The following is a 19,134-nucleotide window of genomic DNA, read 5'->3' as shown; positions in this document are numbered from 1 at the left end:
TTTTCAACAGGGTTTTAATTTTATTTTATTATGAAGTTTTTTTTTTTAAGGCAAAGCATGCATGTACTTTCCTGTGATTTTTTTTTCTCCCACTAGATTCAAAGCACTTGAAGACAATTTCTTACCAGCTTTCTGTGGATATACCAAAGAAGAAGATCATTGAAGACACAGATGATATTCAGATTAGTAACGTCTCCATCTTTTGCTGTGATTCCAGGAAAACATGTGGAAAGGTAATTCTTTTTCAATTTTTGTTTTTGATTTTGTAAACCAATTTTGCTTCAAACATACAAAGTTCTCATGGATGTTCCATTGCTATCTCTCAGAAATAATTGGTACAGACCTGGGATTGCAACTGCTTCTACACTTTTTGTCTTACAAATGTTCTTAGTTTTAAAGCCTTTGGGCCTTAAAATGTGACCATTGCAAATTAAAGACCATCTGGAGCTGGGCAGTGGTGGTGCACACCTTTAATCCCAGCACTCAGGAGGCAGAGCCAGGAGGATCTCGGTGAGTTCGAGCCAGCCTAGTCTACTGCGTGAGATCCAGGACAGGCACCAAAACTACACAGAGAAACCCTGTCTCAAAAAACAAAAACAACAACAACAAAAAAAACACCAAAAAAACAAAACAAAACAAAACAAAAGACCATCTGGAACTCTTAGAAAGAGGGAAGAAAAATCACCCAAGCCCTAACCACTTCCTCAAAACTGTGTTAGCATTTGAAGTGTTCTGTTTGTACTGCACCTCCATGCTCCAGGAGTTAAAGAGGAAGAACTTTAGGGGCCATTCTTCCCTTACATGACCCAAGGCAATCTCCACCAGGTTCTAAGAAGAGTGTATTTTACAAATATTGAGGGGAGTCTTTGTGCATTGATTGATTTATGTAGAAGTATAAAGAACCAGAATTACCAAGACACTCTGGAAGAAAACCAAAGGAAGATGTTGACCTCTATGGAATAGAGTGATTAAGCAAGGGTGATACTGGGGAAGGGTCAACAGAGCCACAGCACAGTCACTGATCAGATCCCAGCAAGCATGTATTCATAACCGATGACAGCAGTGCCCACTGCAGAGGAGTGAAGAAAGAACGCCTTTTTAATGTGTAGTTCCAGGTCAGCTTGGACTGGGTGGCCATATGCTGTATTAATGTAATTGGAAAGACCACCTCATACCACATGTAGAAACCAATTTTAAGGAGATTAAATGCTGAAATACAACATACAAACTATAAAGGTTTTCTTTTCTTGTTTTGTTTTGTTTTTCAGGGCAGAGTTTCCCTGTTTAACAGCTCTGACTGTGTCCTGGAACTCGATTTGTAGACCAGGTTGGCCTCAAACTCATAGAGATCCACCTGCCTCTGCCTCTGTGATTAAAGGTGTATGCCACCACTGCCCAGCTTCCTTTCATTTTTTAAATGTATAACATTGGGTATTTCATATGTGTGATCATATTTTATACATGCATACAGTGTGTTTTGATCATATTTATCTCCAGCTCTTCCTCCTAATTCTTCCCAGACCCAATTCTCTTCCCCCTCCAACCCTTCCCCACATCATGTCTCTTTTATTTTATAACTCAGTTCAATTTGTGCTGCCACAAAGTATTTTCTTAACAGAACAGAATAGAGTTATACCTAAAAGCAGTATTTGCTAAGGATTTGATTATTAAAATTAAAATTATGAAAAACAAGCCAAAAATGAAGAATCGTTTAAATTACATTTGGCATATAAAAGTCTTATCCTAAATTTATGTAGAATTTTTATAAATCAAGATGAAAAAGTTAATTTTTCCAGGTGTGGCAGTACACACCTTTAATCCCAGCATCAGGAGGCAGAGGTAGGCAGACCTCTGTGACTTCAAGATCAGCCAGGTCTACAGATCGAGTTCCAAGTGAGCCAGGGCTATATAGTAAGATCCTTTCTCAGAAACAAAACAAACAAACAAAAAAGTGAATCTTATAGAAAAGTGAGCCCTTTCCCAAAACTCAAATAGAAACTTTTCACAAGAGAAAATGCAGATGACTAAAATCATATGAAAGCCTGCTCAACCCTTCTTAATCACCTGAGAAATGAAAATTCAGTCCATACTAACAATACTGGTGAAAACATAAACTCTGATAGTGCTAAGCTTTGGGGAGAGGACCAAACAGTAGCTGACAAGCATTTGCCTGTGACATGTGATGTGATACAGAATTGTAAAGTCATCGCAGTGGAACTATACCCTACAGGAACTTAATACCAACATGCACACATAAGAATGTTCGAGCAGTCAAAAGTAGGAGAATCCCACGTTCTCTTACCCACAATGAGTAGTGACAAATAGAAAACCATGCACAAGGGAAAGTCATTGCACTGCAACTACTCAATGAGAAGGATCTTTCACTGAGAAGAAAGAAGACATTACAATTACAACAGATGAGCCTATGTGTCTTAGTTAGGGGTTCTATTGCTGTGAAGAGACACCATAACCACAGCAACTCTTATACAGGAAGGCATTTAACTGGGGATGGCTTAGAGGTTCAGAGGTTTAGTCTTTTGTAATCATGGTGGGAAGTACCCTGGCATGCAGGCAGACATGGTGCTGCAGAGGTAACTGATAGTTCTACATCCAGATCTGAAGGCAGCAGGAAGAGACTGTCATATTGGGTCTAGGTTGAGCATCTGAGACCTCAAAGCCCACCCCCAGTGACACACTTCCTCCAACAAGGCCAGATCTCCTAATAGTGCCTCTCCCGATGGGCCTATGAGGGCCATTTTTATTCAAACCACTACACATCATATATGGAGCATTAAAAAATGGGAAAAGCTAAATGATAAACACACAAAAAATACACAGAAATTATCATAAAATCATACTGTCAGATGCATGCATCTTGGCAGAGTGTTGATACTGTGCTTGGCCCACGGAGGTGGACACACTGGGGTGGGCACACTGGGCTGTTCACACTGGGATGGGCCCATCATAGCTTCAAAGGTGAAAGAAAAAACAAGGCCATCATTTCTGGATCAAACAATAGGTTTTCAAAGTAAATGACAATGTTTATCCCAAAACTTAGATCATTTCACCCTAGGAATTCTTGTTCCATTTTAGTATATATCAAGATCAGGAATGCATAGAATTAAACCAAATCCTCAGTTTATCATAAATATTATCAGATACAAATTCATTTTTACATTGAACTTCCATATAAAAGTGGTTGAACTTGGAACCTAATAGTTCTCTTCCTGTGTCTTCACTGGCTTATTGCTGGGGATGTAGCTTGGTAGAAAGTGCTTGCCTAACATGTGCAGGGCCCTAGGTTCAATCCCTGACACAGAAAAAAAAGTGAATAAAGTAGTGTAGAGAGATGTTTCTTTGGACCACCAGGTCACAAAAAATGGCATGGAGACTTACTATTAATTACAAAAGCTTGGCCTATGCTTAGGCTTGTCCCACAAGCTCTTATAACTTAAATTAACCCATTTCTATTCATCTACATGCTGCCATGTAACTCATGGCTTTTACCTTTCCTCCTCATGACTTGCTCTCTCTCTGCATCTGGTTCATGACCCTGCCTTTTTTCTTCCCAGAGTTCTCTCTGTCCCCAGAAATCCTGCCTAACCTCTTCCTGCCTAGCTAATGACCATTCAGCTCTTTATTAAACCAATCAGAAGGCTCCTTGGCAAAGACACATCTTCACAGTGTGCAAAAAGATTATTCCACAACAAAGTAGGTCAGATTTATAAAATAATACTTACCCCTTCGTTGTTCAGCTAAGCAGTTCCACAGATATGTATAACCGTTGCAATAAGGATATGAATGTTGTCATTGTGATGTGACTTTTTCTTGTCTCCTTTTGTTTTTTATGGTAATAAATGATATGAAAATAAAACTTTCAACTAGGTAAGTGATGAGAAGGTTTGTTAAGTTATACTGCAGGGATTCAGGATGACCTGTAAATCGTTGCTGCTGACCCTCCCATGTTGTTGAAGCCAGGCTAAGCACATTAAGTAAAGAAATGGTTTGCACCATAGTGCTCCTTGCATTAAGCTCAGCAGCCAGCAGTTAATGTTGTTTGCTGCACACGTAGGTCATGAGGAACGAGCTCTTGGAGAAGCACTACAAGAATGGAATAAAGTTTCTCACCTCCTTTCCAGATGGGACAACACAAATATTGTATCCTTTCTTTCCGTAACTGATTGTATTGGCTTTACTTCCCAAGAAGAAAAACAGACAGGGCCTGATGGCATAGGCTTGTAGTCTCTGCTACTTAGGAGGCTGAGGTGGGGGAGGCTGAGGTGGGGGAGACTGAGGTGGGGAGGCTGAGGTGGAGGAGACTGAGGTGGAGGAGGTTAAGGTGGAGGAGGCTGAGGTAGAGGAGGCTGAGGTGGAGGAGGCTGAGGTGGGGGAGACTGAGGTGGAGGAGGCTGAGGTGGGGGAGACTGAGGTGGAGGAGGCTGAGGTGGAGGAGGCTGAGGTGGAGGAGGCTGAGGTGGAGGAGCCTGAGGTAGGGGAGGCTGAGGTGGAGGAGGCTGAGGTAGGAGATAAAGCAGGAAGATAATAAGTCTGTGGCCTGCCTGGGCAACTTGGAGTGAACCTATCCTAAAACCAAAAATAAAAAAAGAGCTGAGGAGGAGGTCTGTGGCAGACCACATGTACTAGGCCTTAGTGTCAATCCCAAAAGAAAATGAAAGGAGGGAGGGAGGGAGGGAGGGAGGGAGGGACTGAGGGAGGGAGGGGTAGACAGAAAAGACAGGACAGAAAAGAAAGAGAATGGGGGTGGTACAGAAAAATACATCCTCCCGGAATTCTACCACCCAGAGAAGAGCGGATAACATTGGAAATGCACCTCCCCTCACGCTGCCTTCCAGTCCATATGCTTACCTACATACAGAGTTCTCTGAAATCAACTCTAGAACATACTTCACTCTGCAGCTGGTTCTTTTATGTAATGTTAAGAGGATGTCACATTCAATAGACACTGAGACACGGCACTTTTTGTACCACACAGTGCGAGTTCTGTGAGCCCATTTCAGCAGTGTGGACAGCTCTGCCTCACCTGCTGCACACTTACAATTCATTTCCTTGAATTAAATACCTAGGAGAAATTCTAGGTAAGAAATGTGGACATTTCTAGCTCTGATATTTTTTACCCCCAAACTACAGACCGATTTATACACTCATGAACCAAAGGTCATTAGCCACTTCATCATAGGCGACTCAGATAGCCAAGCCATGGAGTTTTGGCATAAAAGTCACCCAGTATCTCTGGAAAAAAGAAAAAAAACAAAGAGACTTTTTTTTTTTTTTTTTTTTTTTTTTTGGTTTTTCGAGACAGGGTTTCTCTGTGTAGCTTTGGAGCCTGTCCTGGAACTCACTCTGTAGACCAGGCTGGCCTCTGCCTCCCAAGTGCTGGGATTAAAGGTGTGTGCCACCATTGCCCAGCTAAAGAAACCTTTTTCATGAACCGAGTGCTTCCTGTGGAACAAAGTCATTTTCAGTCAGTGTCCCAAATGTTTAGTCAAATCCTAACAAGAAACCAGAAACATTTCGTTCATGGTCGCAAATGACAAAGCTGTAGTCCCCTGTGAGAAAGAATCGAGGTTTTGTTTTTGTTAAATAACTTGCTCAACTTTTATTAGTAATTGTTTCATATTGTGACTTTAATTCTTAACTCTCTTAGAGACTGTGGCTGACTTTCAGAAGGATTCAGAATCAGTCTGGAATTACGTTTGTCTCTGAACAGCCTTTGCATATAGACCTGATTACCATCGAGATATGCTTAGTGTGCTTTTTTATGCTAGTGTGAATGGGACGGTTTTCTTAATTTCATCTTCAAATGGTCTCTGCTAATATGAAGGAATTGAATTGATTTTGTCTTGCAGCCTACAGTTACAGTCCACCTGAACTCACTTACTGGCTCTAAAATTTTGTTTTGTGGTGTCCCTAAGGCTTTCTGCGTACACAGATCCCAAATACATTTTTTACCTTCCTTTCCAATCTAGACATTTTCCTTTCCTAAACTTTCCATGGTTAGAACGTTCATGTAAAATTGACTAGAAGGGGCCAGCAAGATGGTGGGTAAAGGGATTTTCCACCAAGCCTGATGACCTGAGTTCAACTTGCCAAGACCCACATTGTGGAGAGAGAACCTAGTCCTGCATGTTGTTCTCTTACCTCTATATGCACTTTGTCGCGCGCGCGCGCGCACACACACACACACACACACACACACACACACACACACACACACACACACGAGCGCGCACGCACACACATATATACACACACACAAATAAATAAATAAAATTGTAATAAGGATATTAGTCATTGGATGCCATGGGCATGGACGTGGTTTAGGTTCTCATCTGAACAGGAAAGCATACCATTAAGTAGAATGTCAGCCTGTGGCATCTCTGTGACTACCCTTTATCAGGCTGAAGATGTTCCAATCTATTTAAAGACTAAGTCTTTTTATCATGAAGCAGTAAAGGTTTTTCAGATGATTTTTCTCTACCTATTGAGATGACCACACTCTTTCTGATTTTTATTCTACTAATGTGGTTTATTTTACTTGTTAATTTTCAGATGTTTAACCAACCTTCTATCTTTGGGGATAAATTTAATTTTATCATGATGCATAATCCTCTTCCATATTTCCAATTCTATTTCTTACCATTTTGTTGGGCATTTTTACCTTCTATAAATATAGTTTGATCCATATAAAAGCATACAATTCTTTTGTATTAAAATAGAGACTTTTTCAGAATGCTTCATAATTTCAAAAAGCTCCTCATAAATTAATTTTATTCCACGCATAGTCCAGGGTCACTAGAAATGCTCACAGGACCTTATCTGACCTCAGCTATCCATCTGGAAATCTAGCCATTATCCAAGTGCCCAACAAGACAAATGGTTTCACTTGTATTGTCCAAGAAGACACATCCAGCAGCCCCGCTATCCTGGCAGTGCTCGACTCCTCTGGGAGAAGCTCCTGCTACCATCCAAACGGGAATGTCTGGTAGGCTTCTCGGTCCTCTATGCCATTTTGGTTTTTGATTATTTTTTCACTGTTGTTGTTGTTTAATTGTATCTTTTCTCTTCGATAATAAGAATGGCTTTAGAAAGATTTATTTAAGTTAGTGGTCTTTGGATAGTAATATAACTCAGAGACACTGTGTTGCTTACTGCTTGAGATACATTCATCGCTCCTAAGCTTCCCGCAGCCATGTCAGATGACAATACACAAACCTCTGGAGCCACAAAGCCTGTAAAGGCACTTCCATGCAAGCCTGGCAATCTGAGTTCAACCCCTGGAATCCACAGAAAGGTGAAAGGAGAGGACTGACTGCATGGAGTCACTCTCTGACCTCTACACGCATGCTGTGGCTCACAGGCAACCCCCACCATGTTTACCTCATACATACACACATAATAATATAGAGAAAGATTTAAATCTCTATAGAAAGATCGTGATTTCCCTTTAATTTATCAATATATCCACTCTATAAGTTCATATTATTTCATTTAATCTGAAAAAAATTTGGGTTCTAACTTCAAATAAAATGTAAGCCTTTCAGAAAGGCTTAAATACACACACACACACACACACACACACACACATATTTAAGACACAGCCTTACTCTGTAGCCCTGGCCAGACTGGAATTCCCTCAACAGAGCGGACTGGCCTGAAATTTTTGACCCTCAGCTTTCCAAGTGCTAGATTACAAGTATAAGTCACTATAGTTGGCTTTTCAAATTATCCGTAGATATAATCTTACTTGGGAAACTCTGCCAATAACTAGCAAAGTTTGGACCTTAGCAGTGCTGACAAAATGGGGACACAGTGAAGTCTTTATATTTCTAGTCCATGGTAACACTAGGTGTAATGGGAAGTGTCTACTTATCCTTCAGGATTCAATAGTAAGTCTGTGTCACATTTGGTGGAGTGCTATAATAATTATCACCTATATTAATTCAATCAGCTGTGGCTACCAGATGATTTCAGGGATCCTCAACCCCATGAGCTGAACTCTTGGGTATTTTGACAGGTCTTTGACATTCCCAAAGCCCCCTCTCTCTGCCTCTGTGCAAGTCTGTCTTCTCTGTGAACTCAAGTTCCTTGAAAGCATATGTAGCTGGAGTTTTCCTGTGTCCACCTGGCTCCTGCAGCCACTCAGACCCAAGTAAACACACAGAGACTTACATTACGTATAAACTGTATGGCCATGGCTTCTTGCTATCTAGTTCTTATATCTTAAATTAACCCATTTCTATAAATCTATACCTTGCCACGTGGCTCATGGCTTACTGGGAACTTTACATTTTACTTCTCATGGCAGCAGCGGCTGGCAGCGTCTCTTGACTCAGCCTTCCACCTCCCAGAATTCTCCTCTCTGCTTTTCCCACCTATACTATACTTCCTGCCTGGCTACTGGCCAGTTGGCATTTTATTTATCAATCAATCAGAGCAACACTTTCACAGCATACAGAAAGACATCCCCAGCAGGCATATCCTGAATCTTTATCCTTACACAGCTAAATCTATGGTATAAACTCCAAGAATAATTAAAGAACTGGTTCAGAGCAATTTAGTCAAATATTACTGTGTGAAATCACCCCCTTTCCAGATCCAGTAAGGTGTCCTCTTGGTTTTTCATTTCTTTTGCTGTCAGGTTAGTATCCAGTCAGTCAGTGCTGGAGAAACAGGGTATTAGTTACCTTACTCATGGGGAACCTCACGGGCAGTTCACACAGTTAAACCTTCTAAGGCATGGAAGGGATGGTTACCTCCACTGAAAAGGGTAAGGGAGCATAGGAACGAGGTTGCCCAGTAGAATGTCATGGTGATGAGTGCCACAAAACCTCAGAGCAAGCATGACTAATTGTAATATAGTAAATATGGGGTCCTGGCAATGCCACATTGTTGGAGAAGTCCACTTGATTTAAGTCACATCTTTGCTCTGCTGTAGAACTTTTCTCCACTGCAGTGAACTCAGAAATACCCCTGAGCCCCTCCTTTCCACACCCAGACCCCAAAAGCCTCATATTCAATGGCTGGTGGTGCAGCCCAGTGGGAGAGCTCATGCATAGCATGGCCAAGCCCCTAGGTTCAGTCACCAGCACCCTCTAACCCCCCAAAAACCTAAGATAAAAGGACGGGCATATTTGACTATTAGCTGTGTCAGCTCTCTTCAACAAGGACTAATCCAGGCACCCCCTAAATTGACATCCACAGTCTTGCATTTGGGCCTGATGAATCTAAGCACTGGTCCCTTCTCTGTCAGGAACAGCTTCCCCTCTGTATTCTTTTTTTCCCCAAGATGAAACCTTCAGGGCTTCCTCCTCATACTCTCAGCCTTTTTTGGACCCACTTCAGTTAATCAGTATGCTTCAATTTGAACCCAGTACTTCAAATAATGTAAAGTGAGGAGTATTACTTCTAAAGTTATTCTAAGGATTCCACCACTCATATGCTGTGGTTAGGAAGTTACAGGGCTAATTCAGCCTTGAATTATAGAGCTACTGTTGGTAGGGCTTTTTTGTGTCTGTTTTTTAAACTAAGGTCTCACTCTGGCAATCATCCCACCACAGCCCCCTGAATGCTGTGATTTAAGTATGAGCCACCACACACAGCTCTACTATTGATTATTCTAATTTCCTTCCAGGGTATACATCAACATCTTGGGAGGCCAATACTTAGATCAAGCTGGCAACAGAATACGAACTTGGAACTGGTCAAGTTCCATGCCTGCCTCATCCTTTGTTTCATTTAAACCCATCTTTCTGGCTTTGAACCGTTACATTGGAATTCGCATCCTAGAACAAGACAAGGTCTCCATTAATTTTCTAGCAATGGGCCAACAGGCAAGAATCAGTGTTGGAACCAAAGTAATGGTAAGTGCATTAAAAAATAGTTTAAATCATTTAGATTTTAAGAGTAAAATAACTTTGTTAATGTTATTACTGATCGAACATATTTATGCCTAATCTGTCCACTGAGAATTTTTGGAATTCACAATGAAGGTTCCCTGTGCAATTGAAGCAACCTTATACTTTGTTCTCTCTTAAAGTTTCTTTCAGTTCCGACTGAAGTCCCAGCAGCATGTTCCCAGAGTTCATTGTGTGACTACACTCATCTGTCTTGGCAGTTTTGTTTTAGAGACTGTGTTGTGAGGTTTCTGCTTCCTCTCTGCTATGGCAGAAAGCACTAGGCGGGGCCAGAAACCTGAGTCCTAATCATGTTAAGAGGAAATACAAGCCCTGACTCCTAGGAGACACTGTTAGACTGCCCAGGTCTTCACCCAGTCATCATCTACCACCTTCTGAGCTGCCCATGAACTTGTCCCTGCCCTACACTGGCTGAGTCTGGCTGCCTCTCTGGCCACTGGGGCTGCCTTTCCCATTGACAATTAGCTTCCAAAGGACAGAACAGGTTCTCTCCTCTTCCTTTATCCTGTGCTTTGCCCTGACTTGATCAAGGCACACACTCCATGATGACCATAATTTAGGGGTTAAAAACACAGACATCAACTTACAGTCTGTAGTTTCAAATCTCAGCTCTGCCCCTTGGCTATGTGAGTGAACCTTAGCTTCCGTTCCTCAGCTATGAAGTAATGACTCCTGCCTCGCAGTTGCTGTGAGGAGTCTGTGGAAATGTAAAATCCTACGCATGGTGCCTGGCACAGACTATGTACTGAGCAAACAAAGCTGCCACATAGATGCGGAGAGAGATTCACAACGTTGCTGTGTTTCCATAGGCACAATGATTTGGAACACACCTCTTAAACTCTGAGAAGCTTCATTTAGCCTGGTTCTAAAGGGGGAGGTTTCTCCAAACTTCCCAACTGCCTTCAACTCCCTAACTTCATGTATTTTATAAGAAAATACGATCTCAATATTCAGCACAGGCAGGACCATCAAACAAGATGGAGACCTCAGAAGCAACCTGAAGTGTGCTCAGTATGATTCTAGGCCCTGTTAATCAATCTGGCCATCTGCCTGGTTCAGCTCTTAACAAACTTCTTTCTCGGTCAGAAAAATGTACAGTGTGATCAACTATTCCAGAGTATACAGTAATGTCTAGCCTCCCTTTGGTACATCACACTCATGGCAAGTCCATTCTCCTCTAAGACACAAAAATGTCCTCTCTTAGGGGCACCTTCCCTCCCCTGCCACTCTGCAGCTCTATGGCTTCTCTCCTCCACTATTGGAAATGGATTTGAATATGGAAAAGACTTCTTGATGCCAAAGGAAGAACACAGTGCTAAGGAGTTTTTACTTTTCCCATTGTTTCCATGGTTACCCTTTCTTTGGAGGGAGATGTGGGAACTCAAAGGTACTGTGTTCTTTGTCCCCATGCATCCCCTACAGCAGAAGGCTGTGTTTCTGCTGCTCTCTAGCCTGCTCCTCTGAGGCTGAGCGCCCTCCTAGGTGGCTCTGAAGCTGACAGGTCCCTCTGTAGCTGCTAGGAGACCTCAGCCTTGAATCCTCAGACTGTGAGGAAGTGGCAAGGGCCACTGAATGGAGTCCTGGAGGTCGAGACACACTGTAGAGAACAAAAGGAATGTTAGTCACTCCCCTGCCACCTTCTCTAGAAAGACATCCTTCTCAGTACTTTCCCCCTGGGCCTTCAGAGCACTCCTCGACAACCTGCCTCACTAGACACTTTCTAGGGGAGAGACTACTTAAGGTAGCTTCACGCTCCCTTCAGTTGACACTGGTTAAATTTCCTGAATAAACTGTAAGCTTTGCAAGTGTCTAAAGTCCACTATTTGTTCTCTCCAGACTCCGCAGCATGACAGTTTCTTTCCTTATTCAGAGTAAAATGGTCCCAATGTCCCAACTCCAGTTGGTCCTCCCACCTGCCCATTTCTGCTCCTGGACACTCAGCTTCCTCCCTCTCTTTCTTTGCCAACAAGCTCCACAACCCAGAGGAGCTCCCAGCCCTGCGGTTCCTGAGTGGAGACGACCTGCTGCTGCTGGCCAGCTTAATAAAGATCCGGCGGCTGTTCCATAAGCTGGAAGGGTGCATGAATTTCCCCTCAAGTCAGGCTTGGGAAAAACTAAAGCAACCTTCCTACCTTTCTTCACTCTCTCTAAAACTACTTACCCTCTGTCATAATTCTGGCATACAGAAAAATATAATAGCAACAATTAAAAAGCTAATAAAAGAAAAAGATTAAAGAAGTGTCATGGGGCTTTCTTTTGTTTTGTTAAGAGTCTTTTAAGGAACATGAGGTTTCAAAGACTAGATTGAATGACCAGGAAATATCAAGAAATGCTTTACTGTATACATTTAGGACACCCTGTGAGTCATTGCTGGTGTATTCCCAGCTGGAAATGTAACTCACTTCCTCAAGCCCAGAAAAGAAGCATGGCATAAAGAGACACAGGGTAGCGGGCACCTATTCCACCAGGGAAGGTGTGGGGACCAGTGCTTCTCAGCCCCTGAAAGGGGCATCTAAAGGAGGAATAACTCTCAGAGTCACTGCCCACGGCACCTGTGAGGGGACAGGAACTCCAGAAGATCTGCCGCCTGGTTCTGCAGTCTAGGAAAGCAAACCCTGCCATCTGCCAGAATGTTTGCCTCCCACCAAAGAGAAGTATGCCTCCTCCCTCTCCACCTGGTCAGCATCAGGCTGAGACTCACCTAGGAACCAGCTAGCTAAACTGCACAAAAATAATTATTTCCCATTTGCTTTGGTGAGACAATACTGAATCCCTAGAGATAACATAGCAGAGTCCCCTCTCCTCAATCAGGGGGAAGAACAGAAGGCAGATCAGTGAGGACCCTGTCTAGTCACTGTTCTATTGCTGCAAAGAGACACCATGACCAAGGCAGTTTATAAAAGGAAGCATTTAATTGAGGGCTTACTTACAGTTTCAGACAGTGGGGATGAACAGCCAACTGGGGGCTTTTGAAACCTCAAAGCCTATGCCCAATGAGCTCTCCTCCAACAAGGCCACACCTCCTAATCCTTCCTGAACAGTCCACCAACTGAGAAACAAACATTCAAATATATGAGCCTATGGGGGCCATTCTCATTCAAATCACCGCAGACTCTAAAGACATATAAGAGACATCTGGACCCCACAGCTGCTGAACATCCTGGATTTCTCAGCAATTCAGGAGTGGGAGGGAATAAGTTTCAGGTAACATTCCTAATTACCAGTTTTGGCACTATGTGGCAAAAGGGAGTTAAGTCTACCCTTCCCCCACCCCATTAATAACTACCAAACTTGTTGTTTTTCTAGAAACTCAATGGAATCTGTTATGGCTTGAATGTTTTGTACAGTTGATCCCCAGCAAAGGGTACAGTTCTGGGGGTTTTAGAATCATTAAACATGGGGCCTAGTGGGAAGAACTGCAGGGGTGAGGCTTGTGGGCTCCAGGTGGCCCTCCCCAGCTCTCAGCTTCCTGGTTGGTGCCAGGTAGTAAGCTCCAGCTACAAACTGCCACCACCATAAACTCTGCCATGACTTCCCCAACATGATGGCCTGCATCTTCTCAACGTATAAGACCTTCTTCTCATAATTCACAGAAAGCTTAACTCTGAAGAGGAAGCATGGTCTATCCCAGTTGGCCTGTGGGTGACAGTGGCCTGGTTAACCCATTAACTTCTGCCCCCACGCCCAAATATGTCATTGGCTTGCTTTCTGTTGTTGTTTCTGTAATGTTGTTAGGACTGAGATTGTTTTGTCTTCTTTCATTTCTGTCTTGCTAATTCCCACTGCTTGTCTTTGTAGGAAAGTGACTTTTAGAGTCATGTCTTTTTTTTTATGCTTGTAACTATACAATTTCCACTATTATGCTTTTAAGTTTTTATTTTTGAGATTATAATATAATTAAGACACTTCTACCTTCTCTTTCTTTTCTCCAGACTCTTTCAAATGTCTCTCCCCACTCTCCTTCAAATTTATGGCCTCTTTTTTCAGTAATTGTTATTACATGCATATGAATATATATATTCCTAAATGTAACCTGTTCAGTCCATATAAAATTATTTGTATGTATGTTTTCAAAGCTGATCACTTGGACTGGACAATATTCTGCATAAAATCATTTACAATATGCAAGATTTTCAAAATCAATACAGCCTCTCAAAAAGTAAACATATCTGCCAAATTTATAGGTCACTATGAAACTTCACCTCTAAAATATCTCCAAAGAGACTGGAGACAGGCTCATCAGTTTAGAGTACTGCTGCAAAATAACCATTTTGTACACTGTGAAGATGTGTCACTCTGATTGGTTTAATAAAAAGCTGAACAGGATTTCTGGGCAGAGAGGACACTGAGAAGGTGGAGACACCAGGAGATGCAGAAAACAGGATGGGCAGTACAGAGATGAGGTAACAAAGCCACAAGGCAGAAAGTAAATTAATAGAAATGGGTCAATTTAGTTAGAAACAAGCCCAAGCTACAGCCGACCTTTCATAATTAGCATATAAGCCCAGTGTTATTTTTTGTGAGCTGGCAGCCCAAAGAAAAGCCCAACTACAGAGTGCAGACTGCTCCTGCAGAGAACTTGGTTCAGTTCCCAGCACCCATGTCAGGTGGCTCACAACCACCTATAACTCCAGTTCCAGGAGAGCAACACACTCCGGCCTCAGTGGGCACCTTCACACATCTGGTACACATAAACTCTCTCTCACACACACATAAATAAAAATAATTAATAAATCTTTCTTAAAAATACCTTCCAGAAAATAAACATTCAGCCAGTTTCAAAATATGATTAGAAATACATGATTTAGTAAAATGTAAAGGCAACAAATGATCAAATGTTGATTCATCAGTTACATTTTAAAACTTCATTTAATAATTTGTACCTAAGTATGCATTAGCTACAAGCTAGACTCACTTCCTTTCCTACTGAAAAGCCAGCTCTCAACAGGCCAGGAACTGAAGAGGAGGTGTGGAGTCGGCAGTTAATCACACAATTGACTTTCTTCTCTGAGGGAGTGAAACAGTTTTCTGGGGATGGCAAAAAAGGGGAAAACACATACACACACACACACACACACACACACACACATACACACACACATACACACACACACACACACACACACACACATACCTTCAGCATGTCAGGTGTCCTTTATTTTTTCCCTATTACATCTCTTCTGATGTTTTCCTTCTAATTCTGTTTTTCCCCTTCCAGCTTACACACCCCAGCAAAATCTTTCAAGCAATATAAAAATTACAATGTGGTTACATTCTACTTTTTAAGTGAATGATTACAATAAATACAACTAAAAAACAGCATGTTTCTCATTTCTCTTACATGATTAAACATTTTACACATTACAGGTGAAAACCAAATTATTCCCAAGGACCCACATACATTCATGTCCAATCAACTTGTTATAGATTAACGAAGTGTAAGGAAACAAGGTAATTTTCTCAATCAGCTCTTTCACTGGCAGGCTGCATTTTGTGTTTACAAAGAAAGGATCAATCATTTTATTATCTCAAAAGGTAATTATCTCAAAAGATAATCATTAAAAAATCTTAAAAGAACCACAAATCTAAACTTTCATATATGAAAAACAGCCAGTCATCTCTACTTTAAATCCTTAGGGTACATTCTCACTCATTAACAGCTTTTTATTAAATCAAATTAGGAAGCTGCAGGGTACAAGAAATTAATCATTGCCTCTGGTCACCAACCCATCTTTAGCAAGAAAGGCATGTCAGTAGTAATAACCAGGCTACCTTTGTTCTTGTTCCTTGACCTCATCAAGTCCCTTGCTCAACTATTAAAAGTGTGCCTTTCTAAACTTTAAATTGTTCCCCAAGATTTTCTGAATAAACGAATCAAGTGAAGTCTGCACAGAGATACACACAGTCATGGAGTGTGGGAGTCTGAGTCCAGCTCCGATCTGTCGAAGGGTTCTTGGGTAGAGGAGAGAGGAATGAGGAAATATTAAATAGAAAGATAGAAAGAGACATAGAATAACTTTGGGAGGGTCCTGGGTCAATACCCAGTTGCCCAGAAGTTTATTCAAAAGGCTTTTTATAATATGCTCCCCCTTGCAAGATCAAAGCACACCATACAGTTAAGCATAGACACTTCCAAACACCTGGTAAACATGCCCCTGGCCAAATCATCCCATTATGCAGTCCTGCTGGGTAAAGCAAGCTCAGATTCTCTGACCCTGAGTTAGGTCTTACTAGGAAGCCTCTGTGGGCCTCCACAATGGAGCAAAAATCAATGTATTTCCTCCTCAGTGCTGGAAGTATAGGCTACAAATAAACCAAAATCCATCTCAAAGCCTAGGACCCACCTCAGTCTGTGCTGTTCCAAATATACACACACCCATCTTACCTGGTTTTCTGTTCATTTTGTTATGCCATTGTTAAAAAATTTCCATCAGAAACATGGCAAGCATGTTGGTCATGTAGCCCAAGTGTGTGTTTATCCCCGGCTGGAGTTCACTCCACTGATGTATTTATCTGTTTAATAAACATTTACTCAGTGCCTATTTTGTGCCACCTACTAATGACACACAACTAGAAGTCTCACTTCTTTGTCCTTAGGGAAAAGGAGATATAAAAAGGAGACTGTGACTAAATAGTGAGGTAAGTGTAATGGAAGAAAAATGTTCAAGGAGAAGCCAAAAGACAGTCTCTGTCCCAGCCCAGATTGAGGTAGAGGAAAGAGAATGCAAAAAAGGCCAAATAACTGATTTCAGAATAATCATAGAATTTCTTCCCTGACATAACAATTAACCCTTGAGTATGTTGACTGGATTCAGGAGACACAGGTGATTCAAAGGATGACCACAGAGCCAGAAATGCCCAGAAGATAAGTAAATGAATACAAACTCATAACATCAAGTCCTCAAAAGGGAACTGGAGATGACCAGGCAACACCAACTTTGGCCAACTACTTCTGGTCCCCAGGAAGATGCGAGGAAAGAAATAATTCACAAGTGTTCCTGGGGTTGGGGTTGGAAAAGGACGGCTTGGCTCCAACCAGATTCAACTTAAAAAGAAAGGTTCAGCTATGGAGAGAGGGGAGGCCTTGGAGAAGTCAGAGTAAGTACAGTAGGGCAGGCTGGGAATGCTCCATGTCAAGTCTGGACTAGAATATACCAGTGGAGGTGAATGTGATGGGGCTGCGTACAGATAGGATTTATGCTATTAAATCATTAAATATTTCATATATTTTTTAATATCTTAAATTCTTTTGCCTTAAAAAAGACTAGCCAGAAAAAAATAAGAAAACAGAAAGCACACTGAAATCAGGTACAGACCGGGGAGAAGCAAGCAGTTCCATGGTCTAACAGAGGCTTTAGCTGAAGTATTGAGGGTAAATAGGAGAATCAGATCACCAAGACTAGAACTCAGAATTCCTTTTTCCTTAGCCTAAGAATACATGAGCTTCCTAAACTATACAATAAACATATTTTTAACTCTACCCATATGATATTGTCTAAAGATAGAGAATTGGTTCAGAATGAATTACCTAGAATAATGTGGTAGCCTAGAAATTTGTCTGCTTGGGTTTATACAATTATACATGATCTAGAGTGCAGTGTTCACATCTTTAAAGAAACACTAATCACAGCCAAGTACAAAGCTGCACTCCTGTACTCCTAGCACTTGAGAAATGAAAGCAAAAGAATTGTCACAAGTCTGAGGCCAGCCTGGGCAAGAGAGTACCAGCCAGCCAAGACTATACAGCAGGGCCTTGTCCCAAAAAGAAATCTCTCCTAAATAAATAAATTAATATGTTACATTTCCCTATGCCCATACTACCTGAGTTCTTTCCTCAATGCCCAAATCAGACGAGGATATTGTTCAGTTCTATACACTACTTTATGTTGATACTCTTTAACATTCCACAGAGAAAGAAACAGTTCCTGAATGATGCCATCACCAAATAGTGGTTATCATGATTACATTGATGTTTTTGTTTGTTTTGCGTGTGTGTGTGTGTGTGTGTGTGTGTGTGTGTGTGTGTGTGTGTGTGTGAATGTTTGCCTATTTTATAACAAAACAAGAACCAAGAGATAGTACAAAATAATCGTCTTCCAGGGCATGTCTCCTTTGCAAGTCTTGGTCCTATTAATAAAAGAACTTAAAAATGAGCTCAGAGTCAGGCAGTGATGGTGCACACCTTTGATTGCAGCATGTGGTGGGCAGAGGCAGTAGATTTCTGTGAGTTCAAGGCCAGCCTGCTCTACAGAGTGAATTGCAGGACAGGTTACAGAGAAACTCTGTTTCAAAAAACAAAAACAAAAACAGAAGGAGAGAGAGAGAGAGAGAGAGACAGAGACAGAGAGACAGAGAGACAGAGACAGAGACAAGAGATGAGAGACAAGACAGAGAATGGAAGAGAGAGAACTTAAAAATGAGTTCAGAAGGAAATTTAAGACAATTTACTGGAGTCCAGGAGAGAAAAAAGAGTAGGCAAGCTGGAGATCTGTGTGTGTGTATGGGGGGGGGGGGTGGAAAGTAGAAGGGGAAAGAAAGTCCTACTTTCATAGAGTTTTGTGAATGAACAGATACAGTGGAGAACCAAGAAGGCACATTGGGAAAAGGGGGTGGCAGAAGATGCCCATGGCCTTTGTTCCTGTTAGCTTTTATTGGAAGGGAACCAAAATAGCCCTAGGGTGCCATGTCTTTGAGCATGAAAGAAACCTTCTGGCCTTCTGAGTCCAAGCAATGAGAAGATGTTTTACCTTCATTTTCTTTGGTTTAAACTTATATAAGTTGTCTAAGGACCGTTCTGGGTGGCCTAGATTCAGCATGGACTTAACAGAAGGAGTCTTGACTAACATCATCCACTGGACCACTTCAGAGCTGGCAATTAGTTACACGCAGCCGGCTCTTTATCCCTCCCTCAAAGGCTGGTGCTGTGTTTTGGTTTTAATTATTTTATGTGTCTGGGTGTTTGGCTTCTATACCTGGTGCTGGAGAAGGCCAGAGAAGGGTATTAGATTCCCTAGAACTGGAGTTACAGATGGTCGTACGGTTGTGAGCAGCTAGTACTCTTGACTGATGACCCATCTCCCCAGACCTTCTGCTTTATTTTTTTTATCAAGCCATAGAAGTATTTAAGTTACAAGAAGCTTGGAGATTTTCCATTACAGTGCTCAAAATCTGCCTTAAGTTAAAGAAAAATTCTCTACCT

The 19,134-nt window shown here is 41.7% G+C and overlaps 1 protein-coding gene across 4 annotated transcripts in view; it reads left to right on the top strand.

Moving 5' to 3' along the window:
• Positions 1-18,574, top strand: part of Erich6 (glutamate rich 6) — a 42,504-nt gene extending 23,930 nt beyond the window's left edge. Inside the window, exons 10-14 of one of the 4 annotated variants that reach the window (XM_052731319.1) lie at positions 97-233; positions 4,073-4,158; positions 6,848-7,003; positions 9,653-9,881; positions 11,906-18,574. In XM_052731319.1, coding sequence (XP_052587279.1) covers positions 97-233; positions 4,073-4,158; positions 6,848-7,003; positions 9,653-9,881; positions 11,906-12,169 — 872 coding nt within the window. In that variant the 3' untranslated portion in view covers positions 12,170-18,574. Of the gene's footprint in view, positions 1-96; positions 234-4,072; positions 4,159-6,847; positions 7,004-9,652; positions 9,882-10,057 lie in introns of those variants that run through there. The other 3 variants (XM_052731321.1, XM_052731320.1, XM_052731322.1) reach the window with 3 other exon arrangements.
• Positions 18,575-19,134: the final 560 nt, after the last annotated feature.

The sequence above is a fragment of the Peromyscus californicus genome, unplaced genomic scaffold (assembly GCF_007827085.1).
Source record: "Peromyscus californicus insignis strain IS unplaced genomic scaffold, ASM782708v3 Scaffold_9__1_contigs__length_137607984, whole genome shotgun sequence".
Taxonomy (NCBI): Eukaryota; Metazoa; Chordata; class Mammalia; order Rodentia; family Cricetidae; genus Peromyscus; species Peromyscus californicus.
The sequence above is the reverse complement of the archived record's forward strand: the minus strand, read 5'-3'. Positions and strand labels throughout refer to the sequence as shown.